The 20,277-nt window shown below is 44.4% G+C and overlaps 1 protein-coding gene across 4 annotated transcripts in view; it reads left to right on the top strand.

Moving 5' to 3' along the window:
• Nucleotides 1-20,277, top strand: part of FOCAD (focadhesin) — a 256,908-nt gene that overhangs the window by 42,908 nt on the left and 193,723 nt on the right. For all 4 annotated transcript variants that reach the window (XM_019554782.1, XM_019554785.1, XM_019554783.1 and 1 more), the window contains exon 6: nt 17,271-17,372. In XM_019554782.1, coding sequence (XP_019410327.1) covers nt 17,271-17,372 — 102 coding nt within the window. The remainder of the gene's footprint in view (nt 1-17,270; nt 17,373-20,277) is intronic.

Raw genomic sequence — 20,277 nt, 5'->3', positions numbered from 1 at the left:
AAATATTTTCTGACTATTTTGTATTTTCCGTAATTATTCACCATATATGTTTTTGTTGTGTGAAAGTGCTGAAGAGCTGACACCTCCCATGTCTTTTTTGGATTCCAACCAGCACTCTGAAATCAAAATTCAGAGCAGGTAGAAAAATGCCTTTAAAATGTATATTTGATGTAGTAAGGTGCTGTGCCATGTTTCTGAGAGAGCCAGGGTCACAGCTGCTTACATGAAAATACATGGTGACTGCAGACATTGTTTCTTCATACAGAAAAAGCAATCTGTCTGTCACTGAATTTATGATGTAAATCAAATTGTAGCTCTCCTGTGTTCAGGGATGTAACAAAAAGGTTGATGTGACTTAAAGGTCACATCAAACTTTTGCGGTCATTGTTGTCTACCGTAAGACTAATTTTTATTTCCCTTGACATTGGGTTGTATTTACACTTGGATAGTTGAATCATGTTGCTTTATCTTTTTTGGTTTTAAATTATGTGTATATATTAGAGCACTCTGTTAGAACTGTGTAATGTAAGGTAGAAAAGAGAACTACTCGTGCCTCCTTTCAGCCATGTCTGCCTTTCTCTAATTGAATGGTTTGGTGCTGCATCTTTAAATGTTTAGTTTTCAAATCACTGTTAGAAACAAGATATTTTTGGTCAGTTTGGTATGTTGTGGTTTAGATACTTGAATTTTAAGAATCCAAAGTTGGATTTTTTTTTCTTTTTTTTTTTTTTTTTTATGTTAGCAGCTTATTTTTTTGAATTTGGTGCTTAGTATACTATTCTTTCTCTAATTACAAGAAAAAATATTTTAAAAATAATTGAAATCTAGGAACATGCAGGGGACTAAGGCATATATGGTAGTACAAGATCCTCATCATATATAAATAGTATACCTCACTTGACAGTGGAGAAATATCCAGTTTCCCTTTGTTTATGATCCTGTTTGATTCTGGTGCCGGTATAGGGCATAAACTGAAATTTACATTTTACCACAAAGGTACATTTCAGGGAACATTCTGTCTATATATAGAGATCACCTCAAACCAAATAGCTGTATCAAAGGAGGCTTATAAGAACAGAAAGATTGAAGAGGACAGATGTAACGTGTGTGTGTGTGTATATAACAAGGACATTGATATTTGGAAACCAATTGTAGATGAGGAAGGGACAGGCTGCAACTGTGGGGTGTTTTAGTTTTTTTTGGCCCCAGAAGACCTATGCAAGCTGTGTATAGTTTGTCATCTTTCATAATATCTATATTGACAAACTCTCCGAACATCTCCCAAATATGGTCTCACGTCAGATGACCTAACATTTGAGCCATTTTAACTTTCCAGTAGTGAAAAAACCTGCCTTCCTCAATGTTCTGTAGGTTCGTGAGAATTAATTTTGATGGTGTAGATGAAAAACCTATTCTCTTTCTGATTTATAGATTTCATAGACATTGGGGCTGGAGGGGACCTTATGAGATCATCAGGTCCAGCCCCCTGCCCAAGAGGCAGCCTGAATCTGATCATTGCAAAGTTCTTGAAATTGTATGCCATGTCTGCAAGGGAGCCAAAGAATGGTTCTTTGCTTCCACTGTGGTGATCAGAGGATGTATTTTTGGTAATGGGCAACTTGATCAGATCAAGTTCTCTGCAATATGTATGGCTGATTTTGAATACCTCAGAATGGGAAGAATCATTTTGTCACATGGCAGAACTGGGGGTTTTCATTTAAGAACCTGGCACGCAGATGCCAGTGTGTGGACTAGAACCTTAAGATGCCCTCTTCTTCTTAGTTCCCCAGACTCTCAGCACTGAATAGTTGCTTTTAAAATCTGCATAGTAATGAGTACCGCCCCCGCTCTCCCTGAGACAAAACGCAAAGTCCTTGTTGTGGGAGACTCCATCTTGAGGGGGATGAAGAGGCGGGAAGGAGGCTCTTCTCAGTCAGAATGGCTGACCTGCTCCATCGGTCTTTAAACTAAGCCCGCCAGGGGATCGGGGCACTACTGCCACTGCTGGCCTGCTGAACAACCCTTGCAAAGCCAGAAGGCCAAGGCACTCTAGGGAGCCCACCCCTACCCCAGCCCTGGAATGCTCTGTGGCCAAGGCAGGGGCCCCCAAAGGGACACTTGGCTGCCTGTAGACGAATGCCAGGAGCTTGGGGAATAAACAGGAGGAACTTGTCCTCCTGCCAAACACAAATAAATATGATGTCATAGGGATAATGGAGACCTGGTGGATCTCCACCCATGACTGGGCTGCAGGTATAGATGGCTCTACCTTGTATGGGAGAGATTGTGTGGACAGAAGGGGTGGGGGTGTAGCGCTCTATGTCAAGGAAAGCTACGTGACCCTGGAAGCCAACATTGGTGCCCAGGGTGGACGATTGGAGACCCTCTGGGTGAAAATCTGTGGGGAACACGGCACAGGGGCACAATGGTGGGGAGTCAATTACAGACCTCCTACTCAGGATCAAGAGCTTTACCAGGAGTTCGCCAGGGAATTGGCTGAGGCTGCATGCTCCTGGTCCATGGTTGTCATGGGAGACTTTAACTACCTGGACATCTCGTGGGAAGAGCGCTCTGCCAAATCCGAATGGTCATAAAGTTTTGTCATGTGTGGATGACCTCCATCTGACACAAGAAGTCTGCGGGCCAACGAGAGGTAAAGCACTGCTCGACCTGGTGCTGGCAACGGGGGATGACCTTATCAGCAACCTAACAGTAGAAGGGAAGCTGGGTGACAGTGACCACGAGCTGATTACCTTCACCATCCTCCGTAAAGCTGGCAAGTTGGTCAGCAATATAGAAGTCCTCGACTTCAGGAAAGCTGACTTTGACAAGCTCAAGAAGCTTGTCAGTGAGGCCCTAAAGGGCCTCAGCCCAAAGGAGAGTTCAGGATGAGTGGTTGCTCCTCAGGGGAACAATCCTCAATGCATAAGCAAAGTCTATCCTATCTTGGAGGAAAGGCAGAAAAAGAACACAGCAGCCCCCTTGGCTCTACAGGGAACCAGTGGACATCCTGTGTCTAAGAAAAAAAAGGCCTATAAAGGATGGAGGACAGGATCCACCTCCAAGGAGGAATATTCCGCACTGGTTTGAACCCGCAGAGACCAAACAAGGAAAGCCAAGGCTTTGATGGCACTCCAACTGGCTATAAGCATCAAGGACAATAAAAAGTCATTTTTTAGATATGTGGGGAGCTGGAGGAAAAGCAAGGGCAACATTGGACCCCTGCTAAACCAGATGGGACATCTGATGAACAACACCCATGAAAAAGCCTACTTGCTAAATGGGTACTTTGCGTTGGTCTTTCACCAGTCCCAAGAGACACCCCTGCCCATTATGGAACAGGAAGGCTTGGATGAAGGAGATTCCTTGCCCTCCATCAATGCTGACTTTGTGAAGGAACACCTTGAGAGGCTGGATATCTTCAAGTCAGCCGGCCCTGATGGCTTACACCCCAGGGTACTCCAGGAGCTGGTAAGCATCATAGCTCAGCCCCTGGCATGGATCTTTAAGAACTCCTGGTGCTCCGGTGAAGTGCCCGAAGAGTGGAAGAAAGCCAATGTGGTGCCTGCCTTCAAGAAGGGGAGGAAAGTGGATCCAGCAAACTACAGGCGTATCAGCCTGACCTCTATCCTGGGGAAGGTCCTAGAAAAGATTATCAAAGAGACCATTCTCAACAGACTGGCCTATGGCAAAATCCTGAGGGATAGTCAGCACGGGTTTGTTGCAGGTAGGTCTTGCTTGACCAATCTTATTTCCTTTTATGACCAGGTGACCTATCACTCAGACAAGGGGGAAGAGATTGATATTCTATATCTTGACTTCAAAAAAAGCCTTCCATTTGGTATCCCATGATCACCTCTTGGCAAAATGGCCAACTGCGACCTCGGCTTCTCCACAATCCACTTGCTGGGGAATTGGCTACATGGTCAGAACCAGAGAGTGGTGGTTGACAGAAGTCAATCGTTGTGGTGCCCTGTGACCAGTGGGGTCCCTCAAGGCTCAGTTCTTGGGCCTATATTGTTCAATGTCATCATTAATGATGTGGACATTGGCGTCAGAAGCAGACTGGCCAAGTTTGCTGATGAAACCGAACTTTGGGGTAAAGCGTCCACACCTGAGGACAGGAGGGCAATTCAGGTTGACCTCAACAGGTTCAAGAAAAGGGCAGATGAGAATCTGATGGCATTTAACACCGAAAAATTTAAGGTTCTTCACCATGGGAGGAAAAACCCTCAGTGTGCTTATAGGCTTGGCAGTGCTATGCTGACTAGCACTTGGGTTGAAAGGGACTTGGGGGTCATGATTGACTGCAAGATGAACACAAGCCTTCAATGTGATGCTGCAGTTAGTAAAGCAAGCAAAACATCCATAGATGCTTCTTGAGGAAATCTCAGGACATCATTCTCCCGTTGTACTCAGCCTTGGTGAGGCTGCAGCTGGAGTACGGTGTCCAGTTTTGGGCTCCACAATTAAAAAAGGACATGGAGACGCTTGAGAGAGTCCAGAGGAGAGCCATGCGCATGATCAGGGCTCAGGAAAACAGACCTTACGATGAGAGGCTGAGAGCTATGGGACTCTTCAGCCTGGAAAAATGCAGGCTCAAGGGTGATCCAATGGCCACCTATATCAGGGGTGCTCACCAGGATCTGAGGGGAATGTCTGTTCACCAGAGCACCCCAAGGGATGACAAGATCGAATGGTTACAAACTCCTCTGTGACCATTTCAGGCTGGACATAAGGAAGAACTTCTTTACTGTCTGAGCCCCCAAGGTTTGGAATGAATGCTGCTGGAGGTAGTTCAAGCACCTACCTTGAATGCCTTCAAGAGACATTTGGATGTCTGTCTTGCTGGGATCCTATGACCCGTGCTGAGTTCCTGCCCTTTGGGCAGGGGGCTGGACTCAATGATCTTCTGAGGTCCCTTCCAGTCCTAATGTCTATGAAATCTATGAGTATGCTGAATGGCATGTGGTGGAGGCTGCTGAGAGGTTAACTCTTATTACAAAAAAGTACAAGAAGTTCAGCTACAGATCTCACTACAGAACACATCATTTCTTACATAAGCTCTGGAAGTGGAAGCTAAGGCATGTTTATTAATGGAATTTTGCCCAGCTGCCTTATTAAGCCCAAATAATCTCAGATAAATTTTATATTCTTTATTTCCAAGTCCTAAGAGTTTGTAAAGATGAGAGAGAAAAATAAAACTTTAAAATGCAAATTTTATCTGTAGCCATCCCATATTGGAGCAGCATGTATATGCTTCTTAGATGTGGGGTGAATTAAAATAAGCCTGAGAAGCAGTTAGTTTCTGAGCTTTTCAAATATAGCTGTAAATAGATTTACTTAAGTTATTTAAAGTTCTAAGCCTTGACCCCTCTTTCCATCACAATGACTTAGTTGGTTGACACATCCAGTCAAAAACTACCCTATCGTCTGATGTTTTGAACTGGAAGATAGCAAGATGCAGTTTCATAGTGCTTAGGTTCGGAAGGGGCGTAAACAGATCATCGGGTCTGACTCCCTGCCTCCCTGGGCAGGAATGAGTGCTGGGGTCATAATGTCCGAGCCAGATATCTATCCAGCCTCCTCCTGAAAACCGTATTGGTTTTGTAAAAAACACAGGTGGCCAAGTTTTCAAAAGGGTTCCCTGTGTTTGGAGCCTTAGGTCTTGGGCATGTTACTTTTGTAGCACTACAGACACCCTTGTAACACTACAAGCAGGAAGTATGCAGATGTTCATGCCGTCTGTAGTTGCCCCCTCAAAGAGTGGATTTCTCATCTTTCCCAAAATGGCTCTTTGGCAGTGTCAAGGACAGTGCTCTGTCACCTGTGTAGGGGGTTGGTTGGGGGCTGCAGCTACAAGTACCAACCACAGCCCCTAGCTACCCACAGGGCCATTGGTGACATGTAGGAGGTGCCCACGGGTGCATTATGCATCTCCTGAGATTGGCGGTGCACCCCCTGAGAGAAGTGCCGCTGCTGCTAGCAGTGACTCCTGCAGGCAGTTGCCACTTGCCCCCCCTACTCCCACTGCCAACACTGCCGGTGGTGCCTGTGGGTGGTTGCCACTCGTCCCCTGCCCACCCTGTTGCTTGCCACCGGCACCTACAGGCAGTCACTGCCCCCCCAGCCTCCAGGGGCACATGTTCATGCACAGGGCTGCTGGGAGCGAGGAGAGTATGCCATATTACCCCCACAGGCAGCTGTTGGCCTCTGCCACCATCTTCTGAGGTAGGGTCCTGTGGTAGCAGGGGGAGTAAAAGCCTGTTGCCCCCTAGCTGGAGGGTGTGCCTTTGCGGTGACTGCCCTAGCCAGCTAGCCATCACATTCTGTTTTGTAGGCATTTGTTCATTGTACAAATTAATGCATGTTCAAGGCCTTACAGTGTCTCCATTTTAAGGCCAGAAGGATTCATTGTGATCATGTAATCTGTAACAGGGACTCAGACAAGAGCCCTGTTACTTAGGATGGCTTTGGAAGGAATGACCCCTGGATGCACCGTGCCAAGGGGAAAGAATTTCACACCTGGGGGAAGTTTGGGTGATTTGCCTGCGAAAACTGGAGATGAAACTGGCAGTGGGAAAGCTACTGATTCCCTTTGGGCACAAGACGATGTGTGCGGTGGTAACTGAGACCCCGGAGACACAAGAGAGACAGGAAAGTTCTGACTTGCAGCTTGGAAGGAAGTTGGAAACCTGATCTTCTTGGAAACGACACAGGTCAGACCCAAACGGATGCGGCTGCTGAGGAACACGCCACTGGGTGAGTGCAGGAAGGCACTGAGGCGCTGGGAACTGGCCCGGCGGAGAGAAGTTAAAAACAGTGCCTTGGGAGCGGAGCACAGGGAAATACAGTCCCAGCCTGGCCCTTACCTCCCGGAACTATGAGCATGGAGGGATAATAGCCAGAGAGACTGCAGGGGAGCAGCAGGGAGCCACTCTTGGCATAAGCGGTAGTCAATGAGTGAAAGATGCAGAGACTGTATCCCGCTAATAAGGCAATTAGCGGTTTAGTTTACTTTAAACAATGTAACTTTAAAAAGTACCTGCTTGATTTATAGATATTCATTGATATGCTGATGATAGATTGTTTAGCCTTCTTAAAAGCCATTCATTTATGCATCTAGATAGAGATGTAGGCATCCAGTTTTGAAAATCTGAGCCCAATATATACCCCCTATATCTGTTCAAATATAAGATGACCCCCTTCCCCAAAATTAGATTATTTATGAGGAAAACTTTATAAATTCCTTATAATTTTTAGGGTATAGAAACTAATTGCTGGTGATTTTTGATTTGATATTATTCCCCTCCCACTCTTACAGCAGGTAAAATAAATTTGGGTGGTGGTCAGGTAGCCCTCTTTCCCTCTGCCCCCCAACTTCTTTGCCCTGTAGCCCCTTCCCCCTTTACTATTAGACCATGCTTTCTCTGAGCACGTGGAAGTGAGGGGCAAATTTGAAAACACTGACAGATTAATTGATACTTTTTTTCCCTTTGAAACTGCTGCAAGTTTTAGTGCAGGTATTCCACAAGCATACTTGTAAGCAGCACTTTTTTACTTACTTATACAGTATAGAGCACAATCTTTGACTTGGAACATAATTTTTTTTTATTTTTAAAAGGAAAAGAAGCCAAATCGATTCCAAATACGTGAGTCAGTCAAGAACCAAATGTGGCCCTACTACTGGCAAACATCCTCCACCATCTCCTAGGGCAGGGGTATCCAACCTTTTGAATGTGGGGCCGGATCATGAACTTTTTATCACCCAGTGGGCTGGTGAGCCATATTCAGAGACGTTACAGGAAGTGGTATCACATCCGGAAGTGTTGTCACGTGACCTTTGACACCAATGAAGTTGCAGGAAGTGACAATGAAATGGGTCTGGAAATGTGGTTTAAAATTCAAAGTAAAACAATATAAAAGCAAGAATGAAATAATACTAAGCACTTGACTAAAATAAACATTGTCATTTCTACTCACTTCTCAGTGAATGAAAGAAGCATAATGCAAGTTGACAGATCAAATGTGGGAAAGATATTAGCCAGGGTGGGAACTAATCAAAGCAACAAAATATGGGCATTTTTGAGAATAATCTTCAAGATTTACTTTTATTGAATTAATAACTTGTTAGTAACACATCTTTAACAAGTTGAACCCCCAATCCTGCACAAAGAGAAACAGAAGCAAACACAATCCAAACACTGGACAGTATTTTTACAAAGATTTTTACCTGCTCCAAATTTACGTTGGAGCCCAGATCGTTCATGCTCTATTCTTGAACATATTGTTCATTCTTAAACAAGCATATAGCACAGTTATCCAGTGAGGTTCATAACTGGGGACATTCTGTTACAACAGGAACTATCCAGGCATAAAAAGAGACCGGTGGCAATACAACTGTTGTCATGTCTCAAGAAAACAAGCATGCTCCAATCCACACTGTAAGTGTACAAAAACAATGTGTACAAATCTACTCTTATTAACTTTCTGAAAACTACAATGAACTCTGATTTCTTTAGCATGATACCTGGCATTGTTTTTGCTTGCACAAGTTATCAATATCTGCTGGCACACTTGATATGGCGATGCGGAGTATTCCAGATAAATGTCTGTCTGTCAAAAGTGATCTTGATTTTGTTTTTATGTTCTTCATTCTTGAGAAAAGCTGTTCACAGCAATACATGCTGCCAAACGGTGCAATGAACCAAAGTGCATGATTCAATAGATTTAGGAAAGAGTGCCATGTAACATTGACTACAGAATGTCAGTAGGTCATGTTCTGCAAAAGCTCTCTTCAAGGCATTGTTATTTTGGATGTCAGTTAGTTCCATTTGCAATGTGTCTCAGGAGCATCGGTGGCATCTGTTCCAAATGGATCTGCAGACAGCTTCAGCTCATCGCTGTGTTCCCTGAAATCTGCAAATCTTTGTTTGAATTCATCCAGCAGACGGCCGATCAGCGCAGAATACTTGTCATGGTTCACAGTCTCAGCAGATCTTGTTAATAGTATTGTGAAGTGGGTGACATTCTTTTTATTCAACTGTTTCTGAAACAATTCCAGCTTATGAATGAAGGATTGGATGTGTTCATACAGTCTGTTGACAAATTGATCCTTCCCTTATATTCAAATCTGCAAGATGCTTGGTGATGTCAGCTAGGAATGCCAAGTCATTCAGCCATGCTTCATTGTCCATGAAGGTAACATCTTTTCATTTGTTTGTCATGAAAGTTTTAATTTCGTCAAGCAGTGACCAGAATCTGGCTATTGTGGCTGCCCTGGTGAGCCAACGAACTTGGCAGAAGTAAATAACATCATCATGGTCTGATCCTGTCTCAGCAAGAAATGCTTGGAACTGTCTATGATTATAAGCCCCTTTGAGCTTATGAAATGGATTGTAGAAACAACCTTTTCTATCACGTTTCATTCTCAGGGCCTTTGCACACAGTTGTTCCTGGTGAATTATGCAGTGATGTGTGATGACATCCTGCGGCACTGACTTGACCAGTAAACTGACAAATCCATTGTGCTTGCCTATCATCGCAGGGGCTCTGTCAGTTGTTAGACCACAGAGTTTGTCCTCTGGAAGACTGAATTTCAACAAGACATATTTTACTTCACTGGAAATGTCCTATCCTGTCGTTTTGCCTTCCAGTGGACATAAGTCGAGCAGTTTCTCAATGACATGGAATTGTTTGGTTACTTCTCATACAAAGATTGGCAGTTGAGCTGTATCACTCACATCTGTGCTTTCATCCATCCCCAAGCTGTAAAACTGACAGGCACTGAGTCTTTTCATCAATGAATCTTCAATGTTGGATGCCCTGTCGTCTACTCTTCTAGCAGCTGTCTGATGTGAAAGGCTGATATTCTCCACCATTGACTGTTTATTAGGGAATACCTCAGATGTAAATATGCCCAAGCAATCTTTCACAAATTCTCCATCAGACAATGGTTTTCCTCTCTTAGCTATTGCCTCAGATATCAAGAAACTGATCTTGGTTGCTGCCTCAGAATTCTGCCTTGCAGCTTTGAAAAAAGACTGTTGTCCATTCATGCTCTGTTTTAGAGAGTTCACCTGATCAGTTCTAATCTGACCCACCAGGCTGTCAAATTTCTTTTCATGTTTTTGTAGAATAATGTCGCTTTGCATTGTACTCCTTGCAGACAGCTACTTTCTCTTGGCAAATCAGACACAGGATGTTCCCTTTTTGTTCAATAGCAAAAAAATCAGTGGTCCAACTATCTTTGAAAACTTGACTTTCAGCATCAATTTTTCGTTTCCTCTCGTTTGCCATTTTTGAGCGTAGTGTAGGCCCTGTAGCTAATACAGCCAAAATTTAATTTTAGTCATAGAAAAACTAATTTGGCGGAGACAGGTGAAGCTAAAAACAACTCACCAGTTCAAAATCACCATTTTATTACTATGTAATAATACTGTGGTATCAATATGGACCCCCACCCATCAGGTATAGTTATAATGCATAAGGTACAGCCTGACCTGTGCAGGTGCTGCCATCATATGCCAAGTGCAATCTCAAATGCCAATGGAGAGTTTAGGCAGGACTTAACCCACTCCTTAACCTACATCCTGAATTTCGATTTCAACCAAAGGTATCAAAATTATCAAAATGTTCCTTGCTACCGTGAGTTTTTAAATTACAGCAAAGCAGATTTAGATCAAATCTCAGGAAAAATGTACTCACTGTAAGAACAACAGGACAATGGAAAATGCCTAGGGAAGTTGTGGTTTTCAGAAAGTATGTACGTTTGGTATGACTTAGGAGCAGGACATCATTTTTCTGTGCAGGGGGTTGGACTAGATTAGGGCTGCCTTGCTGACTACCTGCAGGCCACATGTGCCCCACAAAGAGCCAGGATGTCGCCCACAGTCTACATGGGGTCTGCAAGCAGTAAATATATAGGGCATGGGCCTGGGCAGCCACCTCTCCCACTGCTGTGCAAGGGGGGAAAGGCCTAGGGGGGGAGAATGGTCCATGTCCTGCTAATGTAGCCGGCATGGCTGAGGATGGGGTAGCCCGTGCAGTGATGGGCTCCTAGGGGCCCACCCCCGCAGCATGCAGCCTGTGCAACACATGCTGGTGTCATCTGGGGCCCACAGCCTCACCAGATCTGAACAGACCTGGACTAGCTTATCCTTGAGATGTCTTCCATGTCTCTGCAGTATATGCCTACAATTTCTGTTTAATTAACCACAAGGACCACGATCAAGTTAGTAAAGGACTGGAAGTGAAAGTGAGAGACTAACTATGCCTTACCTTGGTCAAGGTACAGCCCTTGCCAAAAAAGTGGTTTTCTTCTGCCAGTAGGGAAACTGCCTTAGTGGTCATGGTATTTCCCCTGCCGGCACAAACTATGCATGGTATTAGTCCAGAGCAAAAAAGGCTCATGATTTACCACATAGTTCATTGGCATGTTCCGCAGCAGAGTTGGCAGCATTTCAAGCCATGCTGACCCCATTGCTCAGCGCTGCTCAGTACATGCACGTACTCCAGGTACACCCCCCCTCCTCCCGATTCGTATGCAAATTAGCCTCCGACCCAAGAACTGGATGAGTCCTGGGATCCTCCAAAAATGTGTATGCAGATGAGGTCCAGGGCAACCTGGTCTGCTTCTACCTCATGGAGCGCAGGGCCACACCAATCAAATTTAGCAGGCTGGAGGGGTGACAGAGAGGTCTGGATGAACTGTGACAAGACATATACTTGCAAGTTAGATCACTATCCCTCTTCTGAGCTTTACTGAAGTTTAAATGCTTTAGCAAGAAATGAAACTTGCTTTCACTTCGGATGCTACAACATTTTTCTTATGAAGAGAAGGGTATTGCAGGTCCTTGAAGTCCTGCAGCTATGCACTGTTAGCTGAACTCCACAGCTGCAGAGTTCAGTGGGTCATGTTCAACTATTGCCACTTTTTGAAGTAGATTTAGTAATATTTGCAATTTGTTTGGCTGTTCGCTTTCCTCTGACACACTCCTAAAGAAAACAAGGGGCATTAGTTATGAAAAATTATTTTACAATGAGCTTGTGTAACCCATCAGCCCTTTCATTTTGGTAACTGACATTTATTAAGCTTTAAGGAAACCGAAACCCAACCAGCTGCCCAGAATTCTGATAAGGTTATTAAGAATGCTAAAGGAGCATAATAGTATGGCATATTATAGAGCATCTCCTCTTGTTCTACGCATGTATCCATTTGATAAGTTTTCAAAAATAATAAAATAAGAATAATACTATACAGCGTTTCTTTCTACAGAGTCATATTTATAGCAGGTGGAGATTGTCTTGCTAGTTCAGTGAGACCCTAAAGGGTACGCTCATGTTATTTAATCTCTATGTGTTGCATAATGGAGAAAAAGAATTATGTTGTGTAATGGAAAAAAGAACTATTAGCTTGAATTTTTTCTTACCCTCTCTCTCTCCACTCTGAAGGTCCCTCCCCCGCTCCCTCCCAACAAGCTGTGCCTCTGTCCCATGCCTGCCCCAACCCCAGCTGGGCAGCCCCTTCCCCAATGCCAACCCCACACCTTTCCTCACCACGGGGGCCTTGATCTGCTCCCCCCATGCCGTTCCCCGTCTACCACAACAGACTTGCCAGCTGTACACTGCACACTGCCAGCTCTGCTCCTCACTGCCTATGTGCTGCACTGCGGCTGCACGTGCACACAGGCATTTATTGAACAAATTATTGGCCACATTGGACCACTTTCCAATACAGAAAACTTTCTTTATATTGGTGCCAATCCAATATCAGACCTATGTATCGGTGTACCTCTAATTATTTGCAAAGGTGAGAAGGGTAGTGATTCCAAAATGTGTTGGGATTTCTGCTCAGGCACTAACAGCAATTATGGCAATATCTCTCACGGGTGAGAACTTATTAGATTGATAATTCCCAGATCATTTAGTGCTTTACAAGTTAAGGGCAACTATTTTAAATGCTAGTGGAATGGTCAGGATACATTAGGAACAGAAGCACTGCTTAACAAATGAAGAGCAGAATTCTGTGTCAGCTACATCTGAAAAATAGAAGATGGCCCTGTCATGACTTCCTGTCATGATTTCTCCTTCCGGCTACTGGAGGTGCTGGTACAAAAACTGTCTATCCTGTGCCCTGAATATCTTCCTGGTTGGCACTGAGTAGATAAGGAATGAGGCAGCACCATCAATAGTGTTTTTTCTGCTTGGGATGGGAAAGAGAATGCAGAGTGGAAAGGGCAAGAGCAGACAAATGGAACAATATTTGGAGGGGCAGTTGTGTTAATCAAGGACCCAGTGAGGGAACTGAACCCCATACCCAGCAGCATGCATGATTCCACTGTCAGGCATTTCCAGATGAGTTTCATATACAGGTTCTTTCATTTCTTTTCCTCTTTCACCAAATGGGCTCCCGTGGCCCCTTTTCTGTGATCTCTCCAATGCAGTCTAGCATCCCTTGTCCCCCACTATTTTATCTAGGTTACCTCATGATGGCTTTGGTTTTGCTTTAGCAATATAGGAGGGATAGATATCCCTGCATCTCTCCCTCTGCTACAATTTTTTTCTGCCCATGGGGAATCGGTAACACCTCTGAAAATGTCAGACGTAGCAGCCAAAAATGGTGTTTGTTTTGTGTAGCTATTTTACATTAAGTTAGTATGGCAGTGATGTGGGCAGTTATCTATCTAATCAGCCTTTTTATGTCTTATTTCTTTTTCTGACATGAGAGAGAGAAGGAGAGTGCAAACTGGATGTGATATTTAAATACACCTCCATGCAAATGGACTTCCTACTCAGTACTTCAAAGAAGCAAGGGTCTTATCTTCTTGTTAGTTGGTTCCAAATTTTATTTGTGAGGCATGATGCCGCTAGGCCACCATAAAAATCTTGTTGCCTAGTAATCCAAGCAGTGTAGCTTTCATAGAAGGTTGAATAAAGATGAAAGTGCAGAAAAGGGCGTGATGGTATTGGTACATGAATAAATAAATGAATGACTTGAAAATGGAAGTGAGTTACAGGAAGTTTGTAGCAGGAGGAGGAATAGGAAAGTGTAGCAGATGAAAGGTGGAGCCAATGCCTGGGTGACTCTTTGTAAGGAAAGACATCCTTACAAAGGACAGATCTAGAATTTTGAGAAGGGGAGTGCAGATGGTGTGGTACATCATCATATAAAACACACATTTTTTTCCACATACAAATAAAGCTAGAAACTTTATTAATATGCCTTGGACCAAAGGCTGTATTATGCAATTTAAGATTGAAGCAAAAATAACTATAATGTCACTGGAAGGAGTTAAGAACAATCTGCAGGGCTGTGAAATAGGAGCTTCATTACCAGAAGCAGCTAACACACAGCAGAATTGCAGAACAAAGGGGCTGGCTTGATTGGTGGAACCTCAAGACAAATATTAAAAAGAAGAAATGGTGATTAGCTTGTGTGCAATGAAGCATTCAGAAGAGATCAGGTAGATTATAAGGAGTCATGAAATCAAGCGATTCCCTCAGCATTTCCTGACTAGAAATGTTGCTGTTACTGCCATGCAGTTGGTTTTAGACTTTGGAATCACCAGTACACCATCCCCCACTTCCTGACTCTTGCTTGGAGATGGCTATGAGTAGCTCCTCCTTTTTCAGACTGATTAGAGACTGAGAATATATAACCTGTTTTGGGATGTGCACTTCCAAAAGCATCAGAGCGAAAGACCCTTTCAAGGACAGGCCACCCTTGAGGAGCTTAGATTCTTGGAAGTGCTTTTTTGTTTTTGGTGGAAGAGGTTGCCAGTAATATGCGAGTTTGGTGGGAGACAGAGTTGAAGCATTTACTCTAGTGATCAAAGAAAGACTTTTTGAAGCCCTTCATGTGACCCTGTCAGGGGGTGTTAACGAAGAGCTGTTCTGCAGGACAGTAACATGCTTAACCAAAAAGTATAGCAGACTTGGGGTATGTGTGCGTTTAACATTTAAATTGACTTAAATGCAGTTTAAATCTGATGTGGACAGACACGCAAGCTTGTTAACTCAGTTTAAAGCTGCTTGGAATGATTCGAAGGTGTACTTCAAAAAGAGTACTTGATTTTTCCAACTGGTTTACTCTGAATAGGGTCAGTGTTACATCTGGACTCCAAGTCTTCTGTGACATTGGTCTGATCACTCCTCCATGCATCGCACACTGCATTGCTCCTCACTATGCTAAGAAATGCAGCCAGAATTCTACTACAGGTCCTCTTCTTTTTTTTTTTTTTAAATGCCCTTTTGTTGGCGCTTTATCAGTGAGCTTCCTGAGACTGTCTGTTCAGTAAAAATTTTATTGTTACGCCTTACTCCATTTCAGCCGCTGGGGAAACTGAAAACATGGGTACGAGCACTAGCTTCTTCCCCTGTACTCCCAATTGCTCCAGGCACTCCAAGTCAGACAGATACTTTGCAGAGTTCAGTACAGTGCAAGCTGTAGAACTTTACTGAACTCATGTTTAGAGAGAAGAGAAAAGTAAAAGTGCTCCTAGTCACAAATCACCTGCCCTTAGGACCCCCAAAGCATGGGCGCAAGTAATCCCCACTTCCCTTCCTTTGCCTGGGTAAACCAGTCACTGTGAACAGCCTCTTGTGGTTAAACAGCTCCTAAGACATGGGTGATTGGCAGATCCAAATTCTCATCTGAGTACTACTTACCATATTTTGTAGTGTATATGCTGACACAGTGTATAAATCAATCCCATTTTTCTGATGCAAAAAGTTAAGAATTTCGTATAAGTTGACTTAACTTTTTGGATCAGAAAAATGAGGTCAATCTATACTGGCCCCTGCGTGTCCTTATTGTGGGCCAGGCACCTGTGGGGTGGATACGTGCTGCAGTGCTGCTTGCAAGGGATGGGTCCTGGCTTGGCACTTGGCTGGTGCGGCCCCATCTCCTGCGAGTGGCATGGCCTGAGCTGCACCAGCTGAGCATTGAGCCTGGTGCCACTCGCAGGGATTGGGGCTTTGTGAGCCGAGTGCCAAGCCTGACACTGTCTGTAGTGAGTGGCACTTTTGAGCCCAGCTCTGTCCCCTGTCAGTGGCACCAGGCTTGGCACTTGGCTGGCATGGCCCAAGCAGCACCACTCACAGGAGATGGGGTGAATTCCCAAGCCCGGCACCGCTTGCAGAGTATGGGGCTGGGCTTGGCGCTTGGCACTTGGCTGGCGGGGCCCAGGCAGTGCCGCTATAGGGGATGAGGCCACACCAGTCGAACCTGACCCCATCCCCTGCAAGCGGCACTGCAACATATGTCCACCCACCAGGTGCCTGGCCCACAGTGAGGGTGTGCAGGAGTTGATAGTAGTCAAGTGCGGAGCCTGATACTACTTGCAGGGGACAGTGATATGATGTATAGGTCAAGATTGAATTTTAAGAGTGAAAAATTCGGCTTCAAAACTTGACTTATACACTGTGAAATATGGTAATAACTAGCAAATACAGCTTTGTGTCCTATTTGTGTATTAAACAATATATTTCTGGTTCGATCTGAAAAGTATCTGTGACTTTTCTAATGATTTAGGGCTAGTCTCTTCACTGGAGAGAGGATTTAATCACTTGCTCTGCGTACTAAGCTCCTTTCATTTTGTTATAAAATATGTTCTGATGTGCTAGGCTGTGTGTGAAACTTACTGCTGAGCAGACCAAGGCTCCTTTGATGGGTTAATTGATCGGTATGTTTTTTGGAATCCAAGCTACTTGCTTTAAGCAGTTTTTAGGGTTATCTTATTATGAAAGGTGCTCCATGAATACCAAGACCCAAGCTTCCAAAACTAGGAACTTAAAAGTAAGAAGAGAAACTTTCAAAGGTGTAAAGGGCCCAACTCCTGTTCACTTTCAATGAGAGTTGGGCACTTTGCTTACCTTTTTGCCATTGAAAATTATTTCCCCATTGTATGTTTAAACAACTGTTATAAATGAAGTACCTGGTTTTTAAAATGCTAACTATAAAGCAGCAACCCTTGATTTAAGATAAGTCACACATTTGGGAACCTTCATGAGCTTAATTATAGGCAAGACTGTAAAATTAAATATTTTATCTTAGATTCTTTTCATATAAAAAGTAAGCTTAAATCTTGTTTTCGGAGAACCCCAGAAGAGATGTTGTTTTGACGTATAATTGTCTTGATAAAACTAGTGAAGGAGACTGGAAAAGGCAAGTGTTAAATAGTTTACTTCTGTACTGGTTTTATTTTGAAGGTAGTTTCTGTATGAATTTGTCTTACCTTGCTGAGTCAAATATTATTTCTATTTTTCAGGAACCCTCCTCATCCACTAATAAGTGTACTTGAAAACAGACCTGTTTGCTGGCCAGTTGTCCTGCAGCAGATAACAGTATTCTTCCAACAGTGCCAAGAGAGGTAACCTTCCCCCCACAGTATAAATAACTGGATTATGTCTGTGGGATGCACTGCTTCCTCAAAAAAGTGTTTGCTCTACTGTGAGAGAAATATACATAAATAGGAATAGTTGTCGGTCTTTCTTTAAAAAAAATTCTTAGATTTCCTTGAATAATATAGATTGTAGACTAGACCTGGTTGAAAAATCAAAAAGTAGTTTAGCCAAAATGTAAAATGTTACAGTGACTTGTAAAGTATTGGGTGTGGAGAATTTATTTGCTAAATTCGATAATGAAAAATGTTATGATAAAATCTATTGAAAATGCTGTGGAATTGGTTATCAAAGGTTTTCATTGATAAGGTTTTGGAAAATGTATTTGGTTTTAAAAAGTCACTAACTTATTTATGGAAAATAAAATGTTTCAGCAAACTTGATAATCTGTAAAATAAATAAATGTTTTTAATTACAATTTTTTAAATTGTAATTAAAATAGTTTCTCATTATAGACTCATTCACCCTTTTTAGACTATTTTGGCATGACCAGATGAGCACAGTTGTGTGCAGCGCCACATACTGCACAGTCCTGTGTTCTCCACACTGCAAGGGTCTGCTGCCCGAGTATGTGCTGTGCAATTTTTTTTTTCTGTGGGGTTTTTTGACCCTTGGATATCCAGGGGGCCAAAAAAACCATGGAACCCCTCCCCCCCCCCACATTCCCGGAGCAATGCACATTTGGCCAGTGTGTGTTGCGGAAAAGCGGAGCTGGCCTCCCAGAGGTGTGCTCTGCTGCCAGTCGGGCTTTATGTGGTATAATCACTGCAGCTGCAGCTCTGGGAGGCCCCCAGCCTCCCCTGCCCCACCTGGGGTAACAAGCCACGCACCGAAGTGCGCATAACACAAGCATTTCCTGGCGACAAGCAGTGGTGCAAGATGCACCACCACTACTTGTCCTTGGGGAACCAAATGTCCATGCACGTCTGGACACACCTTTAGAGTCCATTCATAGCATATGATGAAGTAGGCTGTCTCCTGCAAAAGCTCGTGCTTTTCTGAACAAGTTAGTCACAAGGGCCCCCTCTACACATGCAGGTAAAGGTACAATTAAATCTAATGCATGATTCACACAATTGTGCCATGCTACACATGCATGGCAGGAGGTGCAATTATGGGATTGTGCGTTAGATCTAATTATGCCTTATTGTTTGTGTAGGGGGAGTCTGATCCCGGGTTCCCTCTGCATTGACAAGAAGCAGGCTCCCATGGCTGGGAGACCTCTTTGCTGAGAGGGCTCTCAGCTGCAAGGGCCATACACAGCCGGGATAGAGTGCAGGTCTCTTGGTCCCACCAGCACGTGTGGGCCTGGGGGTTTCATGTGCCTCAGAGTCTCAGGGCAGCTGTGATCGTCAGGGCTTGAAGGTTTCACATTGGGCATGGGTACACCCCTGCGGCTGGGAGCCCTGTCAGTTGATGGGGCTCCCAGCTGCGGGGAATACCTTGCTATACCTGCTCATTAAAGCTCAGTAGCAACCAATACACATTTTTGAGGTCTGTCTTTGTAGCTGTTTGGAGATTTTTATCATATAATAGCTACTTTGCGTGTGTAGTTGGCCTTAAGGTAATTGCACAATAAACCAGTTAATTGCTTCATACCTGTAATGTGTAGAGGGGGCTTAAGGTACAGAGAAGATAAATGTTATTTATTTATACTTTTCCGCAACATATGGCAGGGTTCAGAAACGTTTTTAGCCAGTGCCAAATGCACCCCAACCTTGACCCATGCTTTGACTTGGCATGCCAGAGGGAGAAGGTAGGGGAGCTATGAGGGGCTCGATCCTTGTTGTTGGTAGCAGGTACACGTGTGCCTCCAGGGAGGTGGGAAGGGAAGGGCTGGGGATGTGCTGTCCCAGGCCCCTTTCCCACCATGCACCCTGAGGTGCATGTATATCCACCAGTGCTGGGGCTTTGGAGCCCAGTGTAGCTGTTTGCAGCCTGCCCACCTGCTGCAGCTGCCCAGAGCTTGGGCCAGCTGTGGCAGGCATCCAGGAGGCTGTAAACAGCTGTACTGGGTTCTTCGGGGTCAGTAGTGGCTGCATGCAACTCTCAGGATGCATCACAACCCCAGCTGTCTTGCACTGTCTGTCTGGAGATGCACAGCAGCTGCTGCCGCCATGGAGCCTGACCAGAGCTTGGTGCAACTGTTTGTAGCCTCTTGGCTGTCTGCCACAGCCAGCCCAGGCTCTGGGCAGCTGCTTCCTGCCACAGAGCGTGGGCTGCTTGCAGCAGGACTTGTAGGCTCCTGGTTTCCTGCTGAGAACAGCCCAGGCTCCCTGGCCAGTGGCAGCAGCCCAGAGCCTCCTGGCTGTGACGAGCTGAGCAAAATGGTCTTGCATGCCTTGCTTTGGCACATGTGGCTGTAGGGTCTTTCAGTAAAATTTAAAATTTAACCAATTTAAAACTGGTAAGAGGAAATGTTTATACGTAAAAGTTCTTTGGAACTTTGAGCCCAAGACATTATAACTGAGACCCTGATCACCTCTTGGCGAAACTAGCCAACTGTGGCCTTGGATCCACCATGATCCACTGGCTGGGAAATTGGCTCCGTGGTTGGACCCAGAGGGTGGTAATTGACCAAAGTCAATCGTCGTGGTGCCCTGTGACCAGCGGGGTTCCCCTAGGCTCTGTCCTTGGATCCATATTGTTCAACATCTTCATTAATGATGTAGACACTGGAGTCAGAAGCAGACTGGCCAAGTTTGCCGATGACACCAAATTTTGGGGCAAAGCATCCACACCTGAAGACAGGAGGGTGATCCAAGCTGACCTGGACAGGCTTAGCAAATGGTGGACAAGAATCTGATGGTGTTTAACACTGAAAAATGCAAGGTTCTCCACCTTGGGAGGAAAAACCTGCAGCATCCTTATAGG

This window comes from Crocodylus porosus, unplaced genomic scaffold (genome assembly GCF_001723895.1).
Source record: "Crocodylus porosus isolate Cpor-Errol unplaced genomic scaffold, CroPor_comp1, whole genome shotgun sequence".
Lineage (NCBI taxonomy): Eukaryota > Metazoa > Chordata > Crocodylia > Crocodylidae > Crocodylus > Crocodylus porosus.
This window is presented reverse-complemented; position numbering and strand designations above follow the sequence as displayed.